The sequence below is a fragment of the Delphinapterus leucas genome, chromosome X (assembly GCF_059928025.1).
Source record: "Delphinapterus leucas isolate spDelLeu-1000000601 "Yukka" chromosome X, BTC_Dleu_Yukka2, whole genome shotgun sequence".
Lineage (NCBI taxonomy): Eukaryota > Metazoa > Chordata > Mammalia > Artiodactyla > Monodontidae > Delphinapterus > Delphinapterus leucas.
This window is the reverse complement of record NC_143150.1, coordinates 91,230,438-91,247,053: the sequence shown is the minus strand read 5'-3', so window position 1 is coordinate 91,247,053 and position 16,616 is coordinate 91,230,438. Positions and strand designations below refer to the sequence as shown.

At 39.7% G+C, this 16,616-nt stretch overlaps 1 protein-coding gene across 12 annotated transcripts in view; it reads left to right on the top strand.

Moving 5' to 3' along the window:
- JADE3 (jade family PHD finger 3) overlaps nt 1-3,866 on the top strand; it is a 150,087-nt gene extending 146,221 nt beyond the window's left edge. For all 12 annotated transcript variants that reach the window (XM_022556350.2, XM_089904981.1, XM_089904975.1 and 9 more), the window contains one exon: nt 784-3,866. In XM_022556350.2, coding sequence (XP_022412058.1) covers nt 784-1,694 — 911 coding nt within the window. In that variant the 3' untranslated portion in view covers nt 1,695-3,866. The remainder of the gene's footprint in view (nt 1-783) is intronic.
- Nucleotides 3,867-16,616: the final 12,750 nt, after the last annotated feature.

Here is a 16,616-nt window from a genome sequence, read left to right as displayed (position 1 = left end):
TTTTTTCTTGTTTCTTGAGGAAGGCCTGTATCACTCTAAACTTCCCTCTTAGAGCTGCTTTTGTTGCATCCCATAGATTTTGGAAAGTTGTGTTTGCATTTTCATTTGTCTCAAGGTATTTTCTGATCTCTTTGATTTCATCATTGACCCATTGGTTTTTTTAGTAGCATGTTGTTTAGTCTCTACGTGTTTATTTTCACTTTTTTCTTTCTATAATTGATTTCTCATTTCATACCATTGTGGTTGGAAAAAATGTTTGATATAATTTCTCTCCTCTTAAATTTGTTAAGACTTGTTTTGTGGCTTAGCACGTCATCTATCCTGGAGAACATCCCATGTGCACTTGAAAAGAATGTGTATTCTGCTGGTTTTGGATGTAATACCCTATAGATATCTATTAAGTCCAACTGGTCTATTGTGTCATTTAAGACCACTGTTGCCTATTGACTTTCTACCTGGGTGATCTGTCCATTAATGTAAGTAGGGTTAAAGTCTCCTACTATTATTGTATTATTGTCAATTTGTCTCTTTATATCTTTTAGTATTTGCTTTATATAGTTAGTTGCTCCTGTATTGGGTACATATGTGTTAATGAATGTAATACCCTCCTCTTGTATTGCTCCCTTTATCATTATATAACGCCCTTCTTTGTCTTTGTTATAGCCTTTGTTTTAAAGTATGCTTTGTCTGATTATGAGTATTGCTGCCCCCACTTTCTTGTTATGTCCATTTGCATGAAAATGTACTCTGTCATTTAAAATGAATCTTTCTTTTTCATCTTAGGACTTCCTTTGACAAATGCACTAGAAAATTCATTGTTTTACCCACCACCAAGAATTACCTTAAAGTTAAAAATGCCCAAATCAGCCCCAGAAGACTGCAGAAACAGCTCCACAGAGCCTGATCATGGACCTATCTCTCCTGACGGCAGCTCCCCTGTTTGCAATATGAGGAGCATGCAGGTGGCTCAGGAATCACTAGACATGAGAATGAAGTCATACCCAAGGTATCCACTAGAGAGCAAGAATAACTGTTTGCCGGCCAGTCTCAGCCATGCTAGGAGTGAAGCAAAGGATCCCAGTCCTGCTTGGATAACTCCATCTCCAGAGTTCTATCATGGGCAGTCTCTGGGAAAGCCTCTGGTCCTTCAGGCTGCCCTGCATGGACAGTCTTCCATTGGGAATGGGAAAAGTCAGCCTAACTCCAAGTTTGCCAAATCCAATGGCCTGGAGGGCAGCTGGTCTGGGGATGCCACCCAAAAAGACAGCTCAAGTGAGATGTTCTGTGACCAGGAGCCCATGCTCAGCTCCCACTTGGGCAGTCAGGGCAGCTTTAGAAAATCTACCATGGAACACTTCAGCAGGTCCTTTAAGGAGGCCACCAACAGGTGGGTGAGGACCACAGAGGACCTCCCGTGCTATGTGAAGCCAACCAAGAATACTAACCCCAAGGAGCAGCTCTGGGGCAGGCAGTTTGTCAGGCGGTCTGCAGGGAGAGCTCCATATCAGGAAAATGATGGGTATTGCCCAGATTTGGAGCTGAGTGATTCAGAAGCAGAAAGTGATGGGAATAAAGAGAAAGTTAGGGTAAAGAGAGATAGCTCAGACAGGGAAAATCCTCCCCATGACTCCAGACGGGATTGCCATGGTAAAAGCAAGACATATCCCCTTTCCCACAGTTCAATGCATAGGTGATTAGAAATTCCAAGAAAAACTCCATCTTTGCCTTTGCCTCATATATTGGGGAAAACCCATACACCAAAAGGATTCTAGTATATGTTAGGAGGAATTGTAGTGAAAAGGATAAAATTTTTCCACAGTAAATTGGCTTGCAGTTTTTGAACCAGTTTCAAGTCCAATTTTCACGAGCACATCATAGAAATTACATATTGTCCAAAAGTTTAGGCGTTTGTTTTGTTTTGTTTTTTTGCCAGAGGCTAGTGAGAACAGCTGGGACCAGAGTATTTGCTCAGTAAATACTTTGGGGCAGCTTTCCAATTATATTAACACATATGTATTAAGCGTCCTTGCATTGTCCTTGATTTGCAGGAGACCATGATTATCAGACACTAAAACTACTTATCTTTTGAAGCTACAGCATGTGACTTCCAGAGCTCCTGTCTGTAAGAAGTTTCCACTGGTACCTGGAAACCCTCTTCAGGGAGAGACCAGGGACCAATATCTCAGATACTGTCAAACTCACTACTCTCTTCCTTTGCTCTGAACAAGGTTGAGTTCCTTTCACAGTATCTTAACTTACCAAGTCAATACACCTAATGCTTATAAGTGTCCAGTGCCTGTTCCTAGACTTGCTTGTTGGGGACGCACTTGTAACTATTTCACCCAGCTAACAAGCGTAAAAGGCTAACTTGTGGATAGTGTTTACAAAAGTACTACTTCCAAGGAAAATGCTCTGATCCTCTCAGTTTAGGCATTTGTGAAGGATCCCAGAGCCTTTCCCAAAGTGAGAACATTTCTGGAGGGTTTGTATCAGGTCAGGGTTTTTGTGTTATTGTTTTCAAATAAGTTTGACTTAAATAAGTTTGGCTGACAGTTTTTGTATACCTGCTTTAATGTTTATAAAATTTTTATTGAGGTATAATTAAGATATAGTAAAATGCAGAGAGGTTAAGTATTCTTACCTGCTTTAATTTTGAAACAGATTTTTATTGTCAAACAGAATTTGAAAGCATGTGTTTAACACATGGATATAATTTAGCTTTGTACCAACTTTGAATCCAAGGCAATTTCCCAAACAAAAGGGCTGGAGCTGTTTTTCAGAAGTTACTCATACTCTGTTCCCAAACTATCAGCCTTTATTAATTTCTGGGAGGAAGAGAATAATTACATTAGTGGGAGATAAAACATACCTGCTTCGTGTTTAAAGAAGAGGAAAATGTTACAGCTTTTAAAGTGTGAAGCCAACTATAATTCTCTGCTCTCTTTTCTTCTTAGCCTTAAATTAATATTCTCTTTCTTCTAGTTTGGGAACATGTAGTGAGACTTTTCAGACAAAAGAGGCCATTTTAGATATTTTAAGTTGCTTCCTGGTGAAACAGCCCAGCTGCAGTAAAGGCAGGGGCCCCTCTTCTCTCCGTCAATACGGGAAGCTCAGCAGTTTTCCTCTCCCCCGCTTTTGTTCCTGTAGCCTGTAGCTTTGTTAATGAGTTCCTTTGCTTTTATTTCTTCCTCCTTTTCTGAAAACTTCTGTATTTTGCCTCTCCTTTGGCTACACCTTCAAAATGTTTCTTTTGTGCCTGTGTACATGTGTGAACATGCCATAGCATGTGTAATAGGTGTCCTATGCTTTGTTTGAATGGAAAAAGCTATGGATTATCCAAATGAGGAACAGTAGTTCTCCTATTTATGCACTAGGTTTCTGTGCTTTTTCTTTGCATTCTCCTGGGTTCGATATTAATTTGATACCTTCATGGTAATAAAATTGTAGTGGATCTATGTTATAAACTCCTTCTGTTAGAGGCCAGTGCAGTAGCCTATGTCCTTTCATGCCTTTCAATTCTGAGTGAGGAAGAAAAGCAAACATTGAAAAAGTGCTTCAGCCAAATTCCATATGTAATGCCATTGGGAGAGTATTGACTAAAATAATTTCAGTCAGGGAAATATAGTTGTAATATTTTTACAGGATTTTCCTAGGTAAATGAAGGAGCCTTCAGTTGTGTACATTTCAATTGCCCCCAAATGTATTTGCTACATTTTGCTGTTGTTTGAAGTATTACCTCTTAATCTTCTTTGTTAAATTTTTTTTTGTTTTGTCTTATATAGTCCAGTTTTCAAAGATAAACTCGGTCTTTTTTCAAATGTCACCTTTTTACTGATACTTTTTCATTAAATTATGAAAACTGTTAACTACTGTCAGTGTGGTAATTTTTTATTTTGGCATATGGGTTTTAGAAAAGCTTACATATGTTTCTTCTATATTTAAAAAAAATCTTATTCATTAAGCACAACAGATGGTAAGGGGAAAGGAAGGAGGAATTGAATGTTTAGAAGCACAAATTCGTGATTCATGTCAATACCAGGGAACAAAGAGAACTCGGAAATTGGACTCTACCTGCAAATCATGATTTCATCAGGCCGATAAGATGGAACCTTAGGATCAACATAAATCACTAGGGGAATGGAGGCTGTCTAAAGTCACAAAGTTCAGAAGGCTTAGATCAGGCCTCACTTAAATGTACATTCTTTACAATATTCATTCTATTTTGGAGTCACGTGAGAATATTAAGATTATAGGGGTTATGTAGTGTCATGGAGGGATTTTTGAAAGCATTTATAAACATTTTCATTATGTTTGAGAAATGTGCTGAAGGTCATTGGGTAAATCATTAGTGAAGATAGTTAAAAGATAAGGTTGTTTCTCTCCCCCATCTTCTCTTCCCCCTCCTTCTCCCCTTCTTCCCCTGCATTCTCCCTCCACCACCACCTCCTCTCTCTCCTTCATAGATAACTGTTTTGATTCAGTAAATTTCTAGGTAAAATGTTGGAGTACTAAAACTACAAATACCACTCTGTTATAGCCAACAAAAGCTTTGGGTGTATTCTAATGCCTATATCTCTAATAAGAGGTGAACCTTTGTTTTCATGTTGAAGAAACTTTTAAATTCATAGAATAAACTAGAGGATGCACAGTCCCAGGGCTTTTTCCCTCCAGGACTTTACAATCCTCAGCATGCTTGCTGACCCTTAAGAATGGAGGAAAAATACATGATAGGATTAAAACCTTATTCACCACTGAATAACGTTCATGGGATATTTTCAAAAATGTATCTTATTTATAACACATGTTTATTAGATTTTCACAACCTTAATTCACCTATTTTCAAGTTTTATGGAAAGCAGCAATTACATATTGATTTTTAAAAATAACTTTAAGTTAATAAACAAAGGCCTACCCTGAGGCTGTCTCTCCTACACATATGGAGCTCTGTAATACTCAGTTCATCATTGTTGAAGGAGGCTTCTGTGAATTCAGTTAATTTTACTTCATGGATTGGAGCAGATTGCATGACCTGAAACCATGAGGATAGTTGTCTTTGAAATGAGCCGAGATGATGGGGGTGGTCACGCCCCAGATTGGTGCTTCCTGCCCTGTCTGGTCACTGATGAGTTCTTTGACCTGATGCTCCCTAAATATATTAATCATCTTGACAAACTCTCAGAGCATCCATCATTTCTCATCTTGTTAAAGTGGGTTTGGGTGTGAGCGTTCCAACCTCACAGCCTGGACACCCCCAAGCATTAATTTCTCTTCCCCTGACTACTCCTCCCACCCCACCTTCTTAGTTTCCTTTATTTTTACAAACTAGAAAGATGGAATTGGGCTGATTAAGCTGTACTTACTACAGCAAGTTTCTGCTCAGCTTCTCCCTGAAGAAAACAACCTGAGAGGGGGTTTACTCGTGATTTCTGTACTGCTCCATTCTTGCCATCCTGAACAGAAGATTGGACTAGTCATCTGACACAAAGGCAAACAGTTTAGAAGCTCACATCCAAAGAGCAAGATAATTCACATAAATCTAGACTGGACAGGCCTCGCGATGGAGCTAGGACCTGGTGAACTTGCCTTCTCCATAGCTAGTCTAACCTGTAACTGAGTGTAGTTGGCTAAATAATGGCCCCCCAAAGATGTCCACATTCTAATCCCTGGAACCTGTGAATATGTTACATTGCATGATAAAAAGGACTTTGCAGATGTGATTAAGGTTAAGGACCTGAGATACGGAAATTATCCTTGGTTATCCAGGTGAGCCCAACCAGTATAATCACAAGGGTACTTTTAAGAGGGAGGCAGGGGGATCAGCGTCAGTAGCAGTAGGAGTTGTGATAATGGAAGCAACAGGTTGGAGTGATGCTAAGGGCCGTGAGCCAAGGAATGCAGGTGACCTCTAAAAACTGAAAAAGGCAAGGAAATGAATTCTCCCCTGAAGTCTCCAGAAGGAACCCAGCCCTGTCTACACCATGACTTCTGACTTCCAGAACTATAAGAGAACAAATTTGTGGTGTTTTAAGCCACTAAATTTGTGGTAATTTGTTATAGCAGAAATAGGAAGCCAATACACTAGGCATAGAGCAAGTGTTCCTTATCCTTTCAGGGGCACATTCCTCCTTCTCAAAGGGCCCACCTGGGCTGCAGCTGACCACTCTAGGTTGGTCCTGTGCTTTCTATCTTAGTTGAAACACTTTCTGGAAATGGAAAAATACGTGTTTTTTTCAATCAATAAAATCCTTCCCTATACAAATTAGTTTTCTATTTCCTCCCTCCCACCCACTTTTTCCAAGGTAGCCTTTGGTACGTCTCAGGTAGCCTTGGGTAATCTTCCATGGCTTGCTTGATCCAGTGTGCCTGGATCTGGCACTGCCTAAGGACTTGCCATAGGTTTGGACGTCCCTGTTGTCTGAAAAACTGTCCTCGGGAAGTGGAAATAATTCACTGAGTGTAACTCTGGGGAGCGGGGGGAGAGGTGATAGAAGGTAGGTGGGGCTCATTATGAGGAATGATGCTCTAATTATCAGAGACTCCTACAAGGAAATGGGTAGCTTGGAGAGTTAGAGAGTTCTTGAAGATCCCAGGGACCTGAACAGAGCTTGGGGATTAAAGAATGCAACTCTATGCTGCCTATAAGAAACACACTTTTAAGTATAAAGACACAAGTTAAAAGTAAGAGGATGGAAAAAGATACCGTGTTCACACTAACCAAAAGAAAGCTGGAGTGGCTATATTAGTATCACATGAGGGCAAATTCATCAAGAGGACATAAAAACCCTAAATGTTTATGCACCTAATAACATAACTTCAAAATACACTAAGGAAAAACTAGTAGAACTTCAAGGAGAAACAGACAAACCTGCAATTACAGTTTATGTCTAATTAGTAGCACAAGTACATAGAAAATCAGGATATAGAAGATTTGAACAAAACTATCAACCACCTAGATTTAATTGACATTTACCACTCCACCCCACAGCAGCAAAATATACATCTTTTTCAAATGCAAATGGAACATTAACCAAGTTAGACCATATTCTGGGCCATTGAACAAGTCTTAATAAATTTAAAAGGATTCAAAAACAAAGAACATTCTCTGACCACAATGGAATAAAATTAGAAATCAATAACAGAAACATCTCTGGAAAATGTGATTACTGGAAACTAAACACACCTCTAAATAACACATGAGTCCAAGAAGAACTGAAAAAGGAAATAGAAAGTATTTTGAACTGAATGAAAAAGAAAAAATAAAATTTGTGGGATGGTGCTAAAGCAGTGCCTTGGGGAAATTCTATAGCACCAAATGCTTATATTAGAAAAGAAGGGTCTCAAATCGGTGGCCTCACCTTCCACCTTAAGAAATTCTAAAAAGAAAAGGAAATGAAATCCAAAGTAGAAGAAAGGAAATAATAAAGATCAGAGCTGAAGTCAGTGAACTAGGAAGGAAAATCAGTAGAGAAAATCATTGAAACCAAAAGCTGGATCTTTGAGAAGTGATAAACCTCTAGTGAAACTGATCAGGAAAAAAAAAAGGCAAATTATCAACATTAGAAATGAGAGAAATGACGTTGCTACAGATTCTACAGATATTAAAAGACTAATAAAGGAATATTATGAACAACCTTATGCCAGTAAACTCAACAACAAAGACAAAATGGATACATTCCCTCAAAGACACAAACTACTAAAGCACATTCAAAAATAAATAGATAACCTGAAAAGCCCTTTATTATTAAGTAAATTGAATTTGCAGTTAAAAACTTTCTTATGAGGAAAACTCCAGGCCCAAAGGATCTTGCTGGTAAATTCTAACAAACATTTAAGGAGCAAATAATATCAATCCTACACAACTCTTCCCAAAAAATTGAACGGGAGAGAATAGTTCTCAACTCATTCTATGAGGCCAATATTAACCTAATATAAAAACCAGACACAGACATAAGAAAACTACAGATCGGGAGTTCCCTGGTGGTCCAGTAGTTAGGACTCGGCACTCTCACTGCCGTGGCCCCGGGTTCAATCCCTGGTCAGGGATCTAAGATCCTGCAAGCAGTGTTGGCAGCACGGCACCCCCCCAAAAAAAAATACAGGTCAATATCCTTTATTTAAAGCAAATGCAGGCTTCCCTGGTGGCACAGTGGTTAATAATCCGCCTGCCAATGCAGGAGACACGGGTTCAAGCCCTGGTCCTGGAAGATCCCACAGGCCGCGGAGCAACTAAGCCCGTGCGCCACAACTACTGAGCCTGCACTCTAGAGCCTGCGAGCCACAACTACTGAAGCCCCTGCACCTAGAGCCCATGCTCCGCAACAAGAGAAGCCACCGCAATGAGAAGCCCATGCACCACAACAAAGAGTAGCTCTTGCTCACCGCAACTAGAGAAAGCCCGCACACAGCAACAAAGACCCAACGCAGCCAAAAATAAATAAATAAATAAATTTATAAAAATAAGTAAATGCAAAAAAGTTCTTAAGGGGCTTCCCTGGTGGCGCAGTGGTTGAGAGTCCACCTGCCGATGCAGGGTACACGGGTTCGTGCCCTGGTCAGGGAAGATCCCACATGCCACGGAGCGGCTAGGCCCGTGAGCCATGGCCGCTGAGCCTGCGTGTCTGGAGCCTGTGCTCCGCAACGGGAGAGACCACAACAGTGAGAGGCCCACGTACCGCAAAAAAAAAAAAAAAGTTCTTAAAACTGTAGCAAATTGAACTCCAACAATATATGAAAAGGATAATACATCATGACTATCTCGGTCCACTTGGGCTGCTATAACAAAAAACTGTAGACTGGGTGGCTTAAACAACAGGAATTTATTTCTCACAGTCTGGAAGCTGGAAAGTTTATGATCAAGTTGCTCTCAGATCCATGTCTGGTGAGGGCCCACTTCCTGGCTTGTAGACAACTGCCTTCTCACTGTGTGCTCACGTGGCCTTTCCTTGGTGCCTACTCTCATGGAGAGAGAGAGAAATCTTCCTCTTTTAAGGGCACTAATCCCACCATGAGGTTCCCACCCTCCTGGCCTAATCTAAACCTAATTATCCCCCAAAGACCCCACCTCCAAATACCAAATCATTGTGGGCTAGGGCTTCAACATATGAATTTGGGGGCACACAAACATTTCAGTCTATAACAACCAAGTGAGATTTATTCCAGAAATGCAAGTTTGAGTGAACATTCAAAAAATAATCAGTGTAATTTGCTATATCTCAAAGATACATAAAAAGCATCTGACAAACTCCAATATTCACTCCTGATAATAATGCTTAGCAAATGAAGAATAGAAGGGAACTTTCTGAACCTGATAAAGGACATCTATGAAAAACCTACAGCTAACATCATAATAGTGAAAGACAATGTTTTCCCCCTAAGATCAGGAATAAGACAAGAGTATCTGAACTCACTACTTCTCTTCAACACTATAGTGGAATTTCTAGTCAGTGCAGTAAAGCAAGAAAAATAAATGAAAGGCATCCTTACTAGAAAAGAATAAATATTTGTTTATTTTCAGATGACATGATTATCTATGTAGAAAATCAGATGGAATCGACAAAAAAAAGCTACCAGAATTAGTAAGGAAGTCTAGCAAGGCTGCAGGATAAAAGGTCAACTTACAAAAACCTATTATATTTATATACTAGTAAGGAACAATCAGAAGTTGACATTTTAAAAATAATACCATTTATGACAGCACCAAAAATGTGAAATTCTTATGTATAAATCTGACAAAAGATGTGAAAGACCTTTACAATGATATCCATAAAACATTACTGAGAAAAATAGGAGACCTAAATAAATGGAGAAAGACACCATGTTCATGGATCAGCAGGCTCAATATTATCAAGATTTCAATTATCCCCAAGTTGGTCTATAGATTCAATGCAATTCCAACCAAAATCACACCTGGGTTTTTTTTGGGGGGTGGTGAATTAATAAACTGATTTTAAAATTCATATGAAAGTGCAAGGGACCTAGGATAGGCAAAACTGCTTAGAACAAAAAGAATGAAGTTAGAGGACTGACACTACCTGATTTCATGACTTATTATAAAGCTACAATAATCAAAACAATGTGGTATTGGGGTAAAGATAGACATATAGCTCAGTGGAACAGAATGAATTCAGAAGTAGACTCATATATGTGGGCAACTGATTTTCAACAAAGGTGCAGAGCAATTTAGTGAAAAGAGGAGTGTCTTCAACAATCCTCTTCCCAAAAAGCATGCTGGAAAAATTGGATACCCATATGTAAAAAGTAAAACATCTCCTATCAATACCTCACACCATATATAAAATTAATTTCAGAATGGGTCAAAGAACTAAATCTAAAACTATAAAACTTCTAGACAAAAACAAAGAAGAAAACCTTTAGGATCTTGGTTAGGTAAAAACTTCTTAGATATGACACCAAAAGCACTTTCCTTAAAAGAACAGACTGGTATATTGGACTTCATCAAAATTAAAACTTCTTTTTGAAAGACACTGTTGCTAGGATGAAAAAAGAAGTCAGACTGGGAGAAAAGGTTTGCAAAATCATTTATCTGATAAAGGAGTGGTATCCAGAATGTGTCAAGAATCCTCACAACTTAATAACAAGAAAATAACCTAATTAAAAAATGAGCAGACCATCTCAACAGGCACTTTGGTGAAGACAATGAATGGCAAATGCTCACATGAAAAGATGCTCAACCTCATTAGTCATTAGGGAAATGCAAATTAAAACCACAGTGAGATACTGTTACACCCCTATTAGAATAGCTAAAATTTAAAAGACTCACCATACCACGTGAACTGGAACTCTCATAAGTGGGTGGTGGGAATGTAAAATGGCACAGCCGCTTTGAAAAACAGTTTGGAAGCTTCTTACAAAGTTAAACATACACCTACCATAAGATTCAGCCATTCTGCTCCTAAATATTTACTGGAGAGAAATGAAAGCAAATGTTCATATAAAGATTAGTACACAAATGTTCATAGTAGCTTTGTTTGTGATTGCTGAAACTAGAAACAACTCAAATGTCCAACAACACTTAAATGGATAAACAAGTTTTGGTATTTACATACAGTGAAATACCTCTTAGTAATAAGCAGCCGCGTAGCACAGGGAGATCAGCTCGGTGCTTTGTGTCCACCTAGAGGGGTGGGATAGGGAGGGTGGGAGGGAGACGCAAGAGGGAGGAGATATGGGGGTATATGTATACGTATAGCTGATTCACTTTGTTATACAGCAGAAACTAACACACCATTGTAAAGCAATTATACTCCAATAAAGATGTTTTAAAAAATGGAATGAACTACACACAGCAGGATAGATATTTTGATTCTCAAAATAATTATGCTCAGTGAAAGGAGCCAGACAAAACAGAAAATGTACTGTATAATTCCATGTATATAAAAATCTAGAAAATGAAAACTAATCTAGAGTAACAGTGGATCAGTGGTTGCCTGGGAGTTAGGAGCACAGAGGGGCAGGACTGAGAGATAGTAAAGGGGCCAGAAGAAACTTTTGAGAGTGATGGATATATTCATTATCTTGATGATGGTAATGGATTCAGGCATATGTGTATGTGTCAAAACTAACCAAATTATACTCTTTGTATATGTCAGTTTATTGTATGTCTCTTATACATCAATAAAGCTATTAAAATAAAACCTTAAAAAGACTTCTTCAATTATGTCTCTGTGTCCCTAGGAACTCTGTTTCATTAGCCTGCAAACAGGAGGTTTTATTCAGCTTCTGATGGGTAATGGTTGGGCTTCAGCCACGCTCTAGAGACACAAGATTGCACAAGCACCATCCTTATGGCCCATGGAAGTTCTCATGGCGTCTTCTGAATCTAAAACTGCAACCCTTCTATGCTAAACACCTGCCTCCTTCATATTTTCCTACTATCATGTTCTCTACCTGGCATAATTTATCTAGGGTCAATTTGAAATTACCATGGCCACACTGGGGAATTTCTGACGTGAACAAGATTGTTCACTTAAGAAGTACCTCAGGGGATTTCCCTGGTGGTCCAGTAGTTAGGACTCGGAGTTTTCACTGCCATGGCCTGGGTTCAATCCCTGGTCCGGAAACTAAGCTGTGCTGCACGGCCAGAAAAAAAAAAAGGGGGGGTACCTTAGAACAAAAAGGGAAGAAACCCTCATGAGTCATGAGGAGATTGTTTTTATCTAAAAGAGAATTTTTTTTAACATAGGAGACTATATTAGCTTTGTTTCTATACTTCAAAGATTAATGAATGGTAGCTTTAAAATTATTTAGATTGGTAAAATTGTCAGTGGCCTGAGTTATTGTCTAAACCAGCTGTAATCTCAATATCTATATATCTATTTATCTTTCTATTTCTTGTGTTTGTCAAAATGGGGTTTCTGTATCAATACACTCTTCATTCTTCAAAAAGCAACATAATTACCCTTTAAAAATTGTAATTTCATATTTGTCTGAAGCTGGGTCCCTCTTAATTTTTGTCCCTCTCCCTCTGTTTTACCCCCTTAGGAAACTTTTAAAGATTAACTGATCAAAAAACATTCAGTTGTTATGTGTACACTTTTTTTTCTAGTTCAGATAAACTGTCAAAAATGTCTAAAAATAAGAAAATGTTATTAAATTGTTTCTTTTTGTAGACACTGAAAAGTGTACTTGCATAATAGCCTTTGTTATTCTAGTTATGAGAAAAGAAGAAAAGAGCTTAATTCCAAGATGAAGAAGAGCTTTTGATACAACTTAGTCTTTATTTGTTTATTTGGCTGAGCTGGGTCTTAGTTACAGCACGTGGGCTCCTAGCTGCGGCATGTGGGATCTAGTTTCCTGACCAGGGATGGAGCTTGGGCCCCCTGCACTGAGAGCACAGAGTCTTAACCACTGGACCATCAGGGAAGTCCCATGACTGAGAGTTTTTAAAAATTAGTTTACCATTTAAAAATAATGTCAGCACAGTATTTTGGTTTGTACAAAACCAGGGTTAAATTATTTAACCTTTCTAAATTTCCTACACTGGTTTTATGAGTTAAGTAAGTTACCATTGTTTCCATAACTTCCTGAAAAAATATATTTATGAACAATTAAATGAAATGATAATAACTTTTTAAAGAGTTATGAAATTTTATGAAATTCTTAAACTGCTACAAATCACAAAGATTTAACATATTAGCTAAACTTGAAATTTCCAGATCCTGACTAATTTTAAGGCCTTAGATAAATGGTTAAGTTAATTAATAAATAATCTTTGGATATCTGGACAGTTTCTAAGTAAGAAACAGATACAAAACACTGGCCACTGAACATAACTCTTTATTCTTATCTCCTAGAACGGCACTGTACTTATCGTCCATAAATTCAGGAGAAGTGCAGAGAACTAACTGAATTCTAAAACCAAAATTTTTAAAGTTCTCAGAAGCCCCTTGAACGTCCATGGCCTAAAGTCTTGCCATTATCCTTGATAGCAGTAAGATCTGTCCCCTCTAGGATCCACAAGTTACCTCCTTCTGAGTTAATAACAAGTTGCCCCATGGATTTGGAAAGTAATCCCAATCCTAGACTCTACCCTATGACATGCTGATATCATTAATTACAGCAGGGGACTCATAAAATACCTCCAGCTTTATCACCAACAAGTACAGCTGCTTTTTCAAAACACCCACCTAAGCAGCCTCTGCATGATCCCAAACCTGAAAGCTTGGTTTTCTGAAGAGGCATCAGAGAAAAACTGCCCTTGAGCCTCAGTGGAAAAGACCTTTTCAGGTACTGTTAGCAACCGACACAACACTAAAACTCCAAGGTACTGGTACTGAAGTTCATGTTTCCCAGCTTATAAGATATACAGACCACCTAGAGGGGTGGGATAGGGAGGGTGGGAGGGAGGGAGACGCAAGAAGGAGGGAATATGGGGATATATGTATACATATAGCTGATTCACTTTGTTATACAGCAGAAACTAACACACCATTGTAAAGCAATTATACTCCAATAAAGATGTGGAAAATAAAAAAAAAAAGATATACATCACTTCATCCTGACTACTGGATGGCCATTCCATTGGAATACTTTAAACAGGATTCTTAGGATCCCTCCAGAAACTGCTGACCGCAGAAGTTGACAGCTTCTGCCCAAGGTTAATTTTCTAATTCTTCAGTGGCCTTTTTCCTTCCTTTTACCACTCATCTTGCCTGTTATTGTACTTTACACTCCCTAGGAACTGACTCTAAGGCTCAATATGTTCTTCCTTATCTTCATCCTATGACTTTTGACCCTTTATGATCTTCTCCCACTTCAGAAAAAGTAAAATGTTCTGATGGGTTTTTCTCAGACCATAGCTACTGCTCTGAATTTAACTGTTTGCTGACAAAAATTTAATCTTTTTTCTTTTAAACACCTCTGAGAAGGTACGTTTCCTTTTATAGACCCTTTCTGGTTCTTAAGTTTCCCCCACATCATTAATCCCAAGCTTCAGTCACATAAAAATTGACCTCACATCAACAAAATGCTTCTACTGAGGTTACTACAACCCTATCAGCAAAACGTAGCCCGTAAGGAATGAGAACTAATATTAGCTACAAACATTTTTTTTTAATTTGACCGCACCACACAGCTTGCAGGATCTTAGTTCCCCGACCAGGGATTGAACCCGGGACCCCAGCAGTGGAAGATTGGAGTCCTCACCACTTGACCGCGGGGAATTCCCTACAAACATTTGTTCTCTTCAGAGACACTCTTTTTGGGAACTGTTTACCTCCACTCGCGTTATCTGCCCATTTCAAGGGACATATAATTAGCTCATGCAAAATGATACTTATACTCCCAATAAAGTCTGTGCTCCATTGGGATACCATTTCTGAGGTGGACCTCAGACTTACACCAACCTGCCACACACTAACTTATCCAATATATTTGGGGTAATTGTTAGAGACTTTCAGATATTTAAAACTACCTCTCTTCCAGAGGATCAAATTTTCATGAAAAGAAGAGGGCAGGGGCTTCCCTGGTGGCGCAGTGGTTGAGAGTCCGCCTGCCGATGCAGGGGACACGGGTTCGTGCCCCGGTCTGGGAGGATCCCACATGCCGCGGAGCGGCTGGACCCGTGAGCCATGGCCGCGGGGCCTGCACGTCCAGAGCCTGTGCTCCGCAACGGGAGAGGCCACAACAGTGAGAGGCCCGCGTACCGCAAAAAAAAAAAAAAAAAAAAAAAAAAGAAGAGGGCAGCATAGCAGAATCTGGACAACTCCCAGAGAGATAACTGGCTCCTCCTGCATTCTCTGTGAGCTGCAGTTCCCACAGATGCCATAAATGACACAACTTCTACTCTAGAAGGCTCCCCCACCCCCAGAAAAGTCTAAATTCTTTAGCCAGGCTGTCACGAGCAATCCGAGGAGCGAGTTAGCTTTAGCAATACCTCTTGCTGCACTTATATAAATACTACAGGTCAAGTAGAACAATTTCTGATGAGGCTAAAAGAAAAAGGCACCTGGCTCTCTACAAGAGACCAGCTGAAACATGGGACATATTCCCATGGCCTGGGTTGGGTCATCTAGGCCCCTGTGCCCAGAGTCTATTACGAGGCTGAATCATCATCTTGTTTCTGGTAACTGCCTGTGGTGATTTTGGCCGATGGATCCTGTCCAGAGTCGTAAATGCCACTGTGCAGCCCTTGTCACATCAGAAGGTTCAATACCTCATCCTGCAACAAAAGGAGCAGGAGAGACTTGCCCAAGTCCTCCTGCAGACAATTTTCTCGGTGCCCCCTCCAGATCAGCAATATCTCAGCAATGGTGATGATTAGAATATATAAATTCATGTCCTGTGGCCTGACCTCATCTGACCTTGGATGAAAGGCGGGGAATGAGAAAGAAATGCAGCCCCTGACATCCAGGAGCTGGCCTGGCACTCACAGCAAGGCCTTGGTGCTCTCCCGATGGACATGACCAATTTCACAGATTCCAAACATCAGACAAGGCCACTCTATGACTGTAATAGATCAAGACAAAAACTAGACCAATAAGCATTGTCCAAATTCCCCAAATGACTAAACATCACCCTCTCCTAGCTCATATGAACGGGTGCTGCTTCTTTATCAATCACTCCCTTCGCCTCACCTTTCTAGATAAGGATTAAGATACCCAATCATAGAATCACCCCCACTTACTGACAGCCTCCAATCCTTGGACTCTCCCCTCAAATTGCCTAACACAAGGCCACATCCCATAATAGAATCTAACACCTTACCGAGACATCGCATGGTGTATATGTTCTCCTTCGTGGCAAGGAATCAATGAACCCAGATTTGTGTGACTGGATGAAGAAATTAATGAATGAAGGGACTTATAATAAAAGATCCAGGACTTACCCTCTAAGAGCTCATAATGTAGCAGGAGAGACAGACAAACCAACGGTTCTCAGGCAGTGTGATGAGTATTATAATAAAACGTAAAGACAGGGTGCTGTACAAGTGACATGTCAGAGCCAGGGGTTTCAGTGAAGGCTTCCTGGTAGAGGGGACACTAGGGTGAATCTTAGGTAGGAGTTAGCCCAGTACAGAGGTAGGGGTTGGATTTAGTGGGAGGAAAAACGTGTCTAGGCAGAGAATAGAAAGTTCAAAGGCAAGAAGCAGAGAGAGT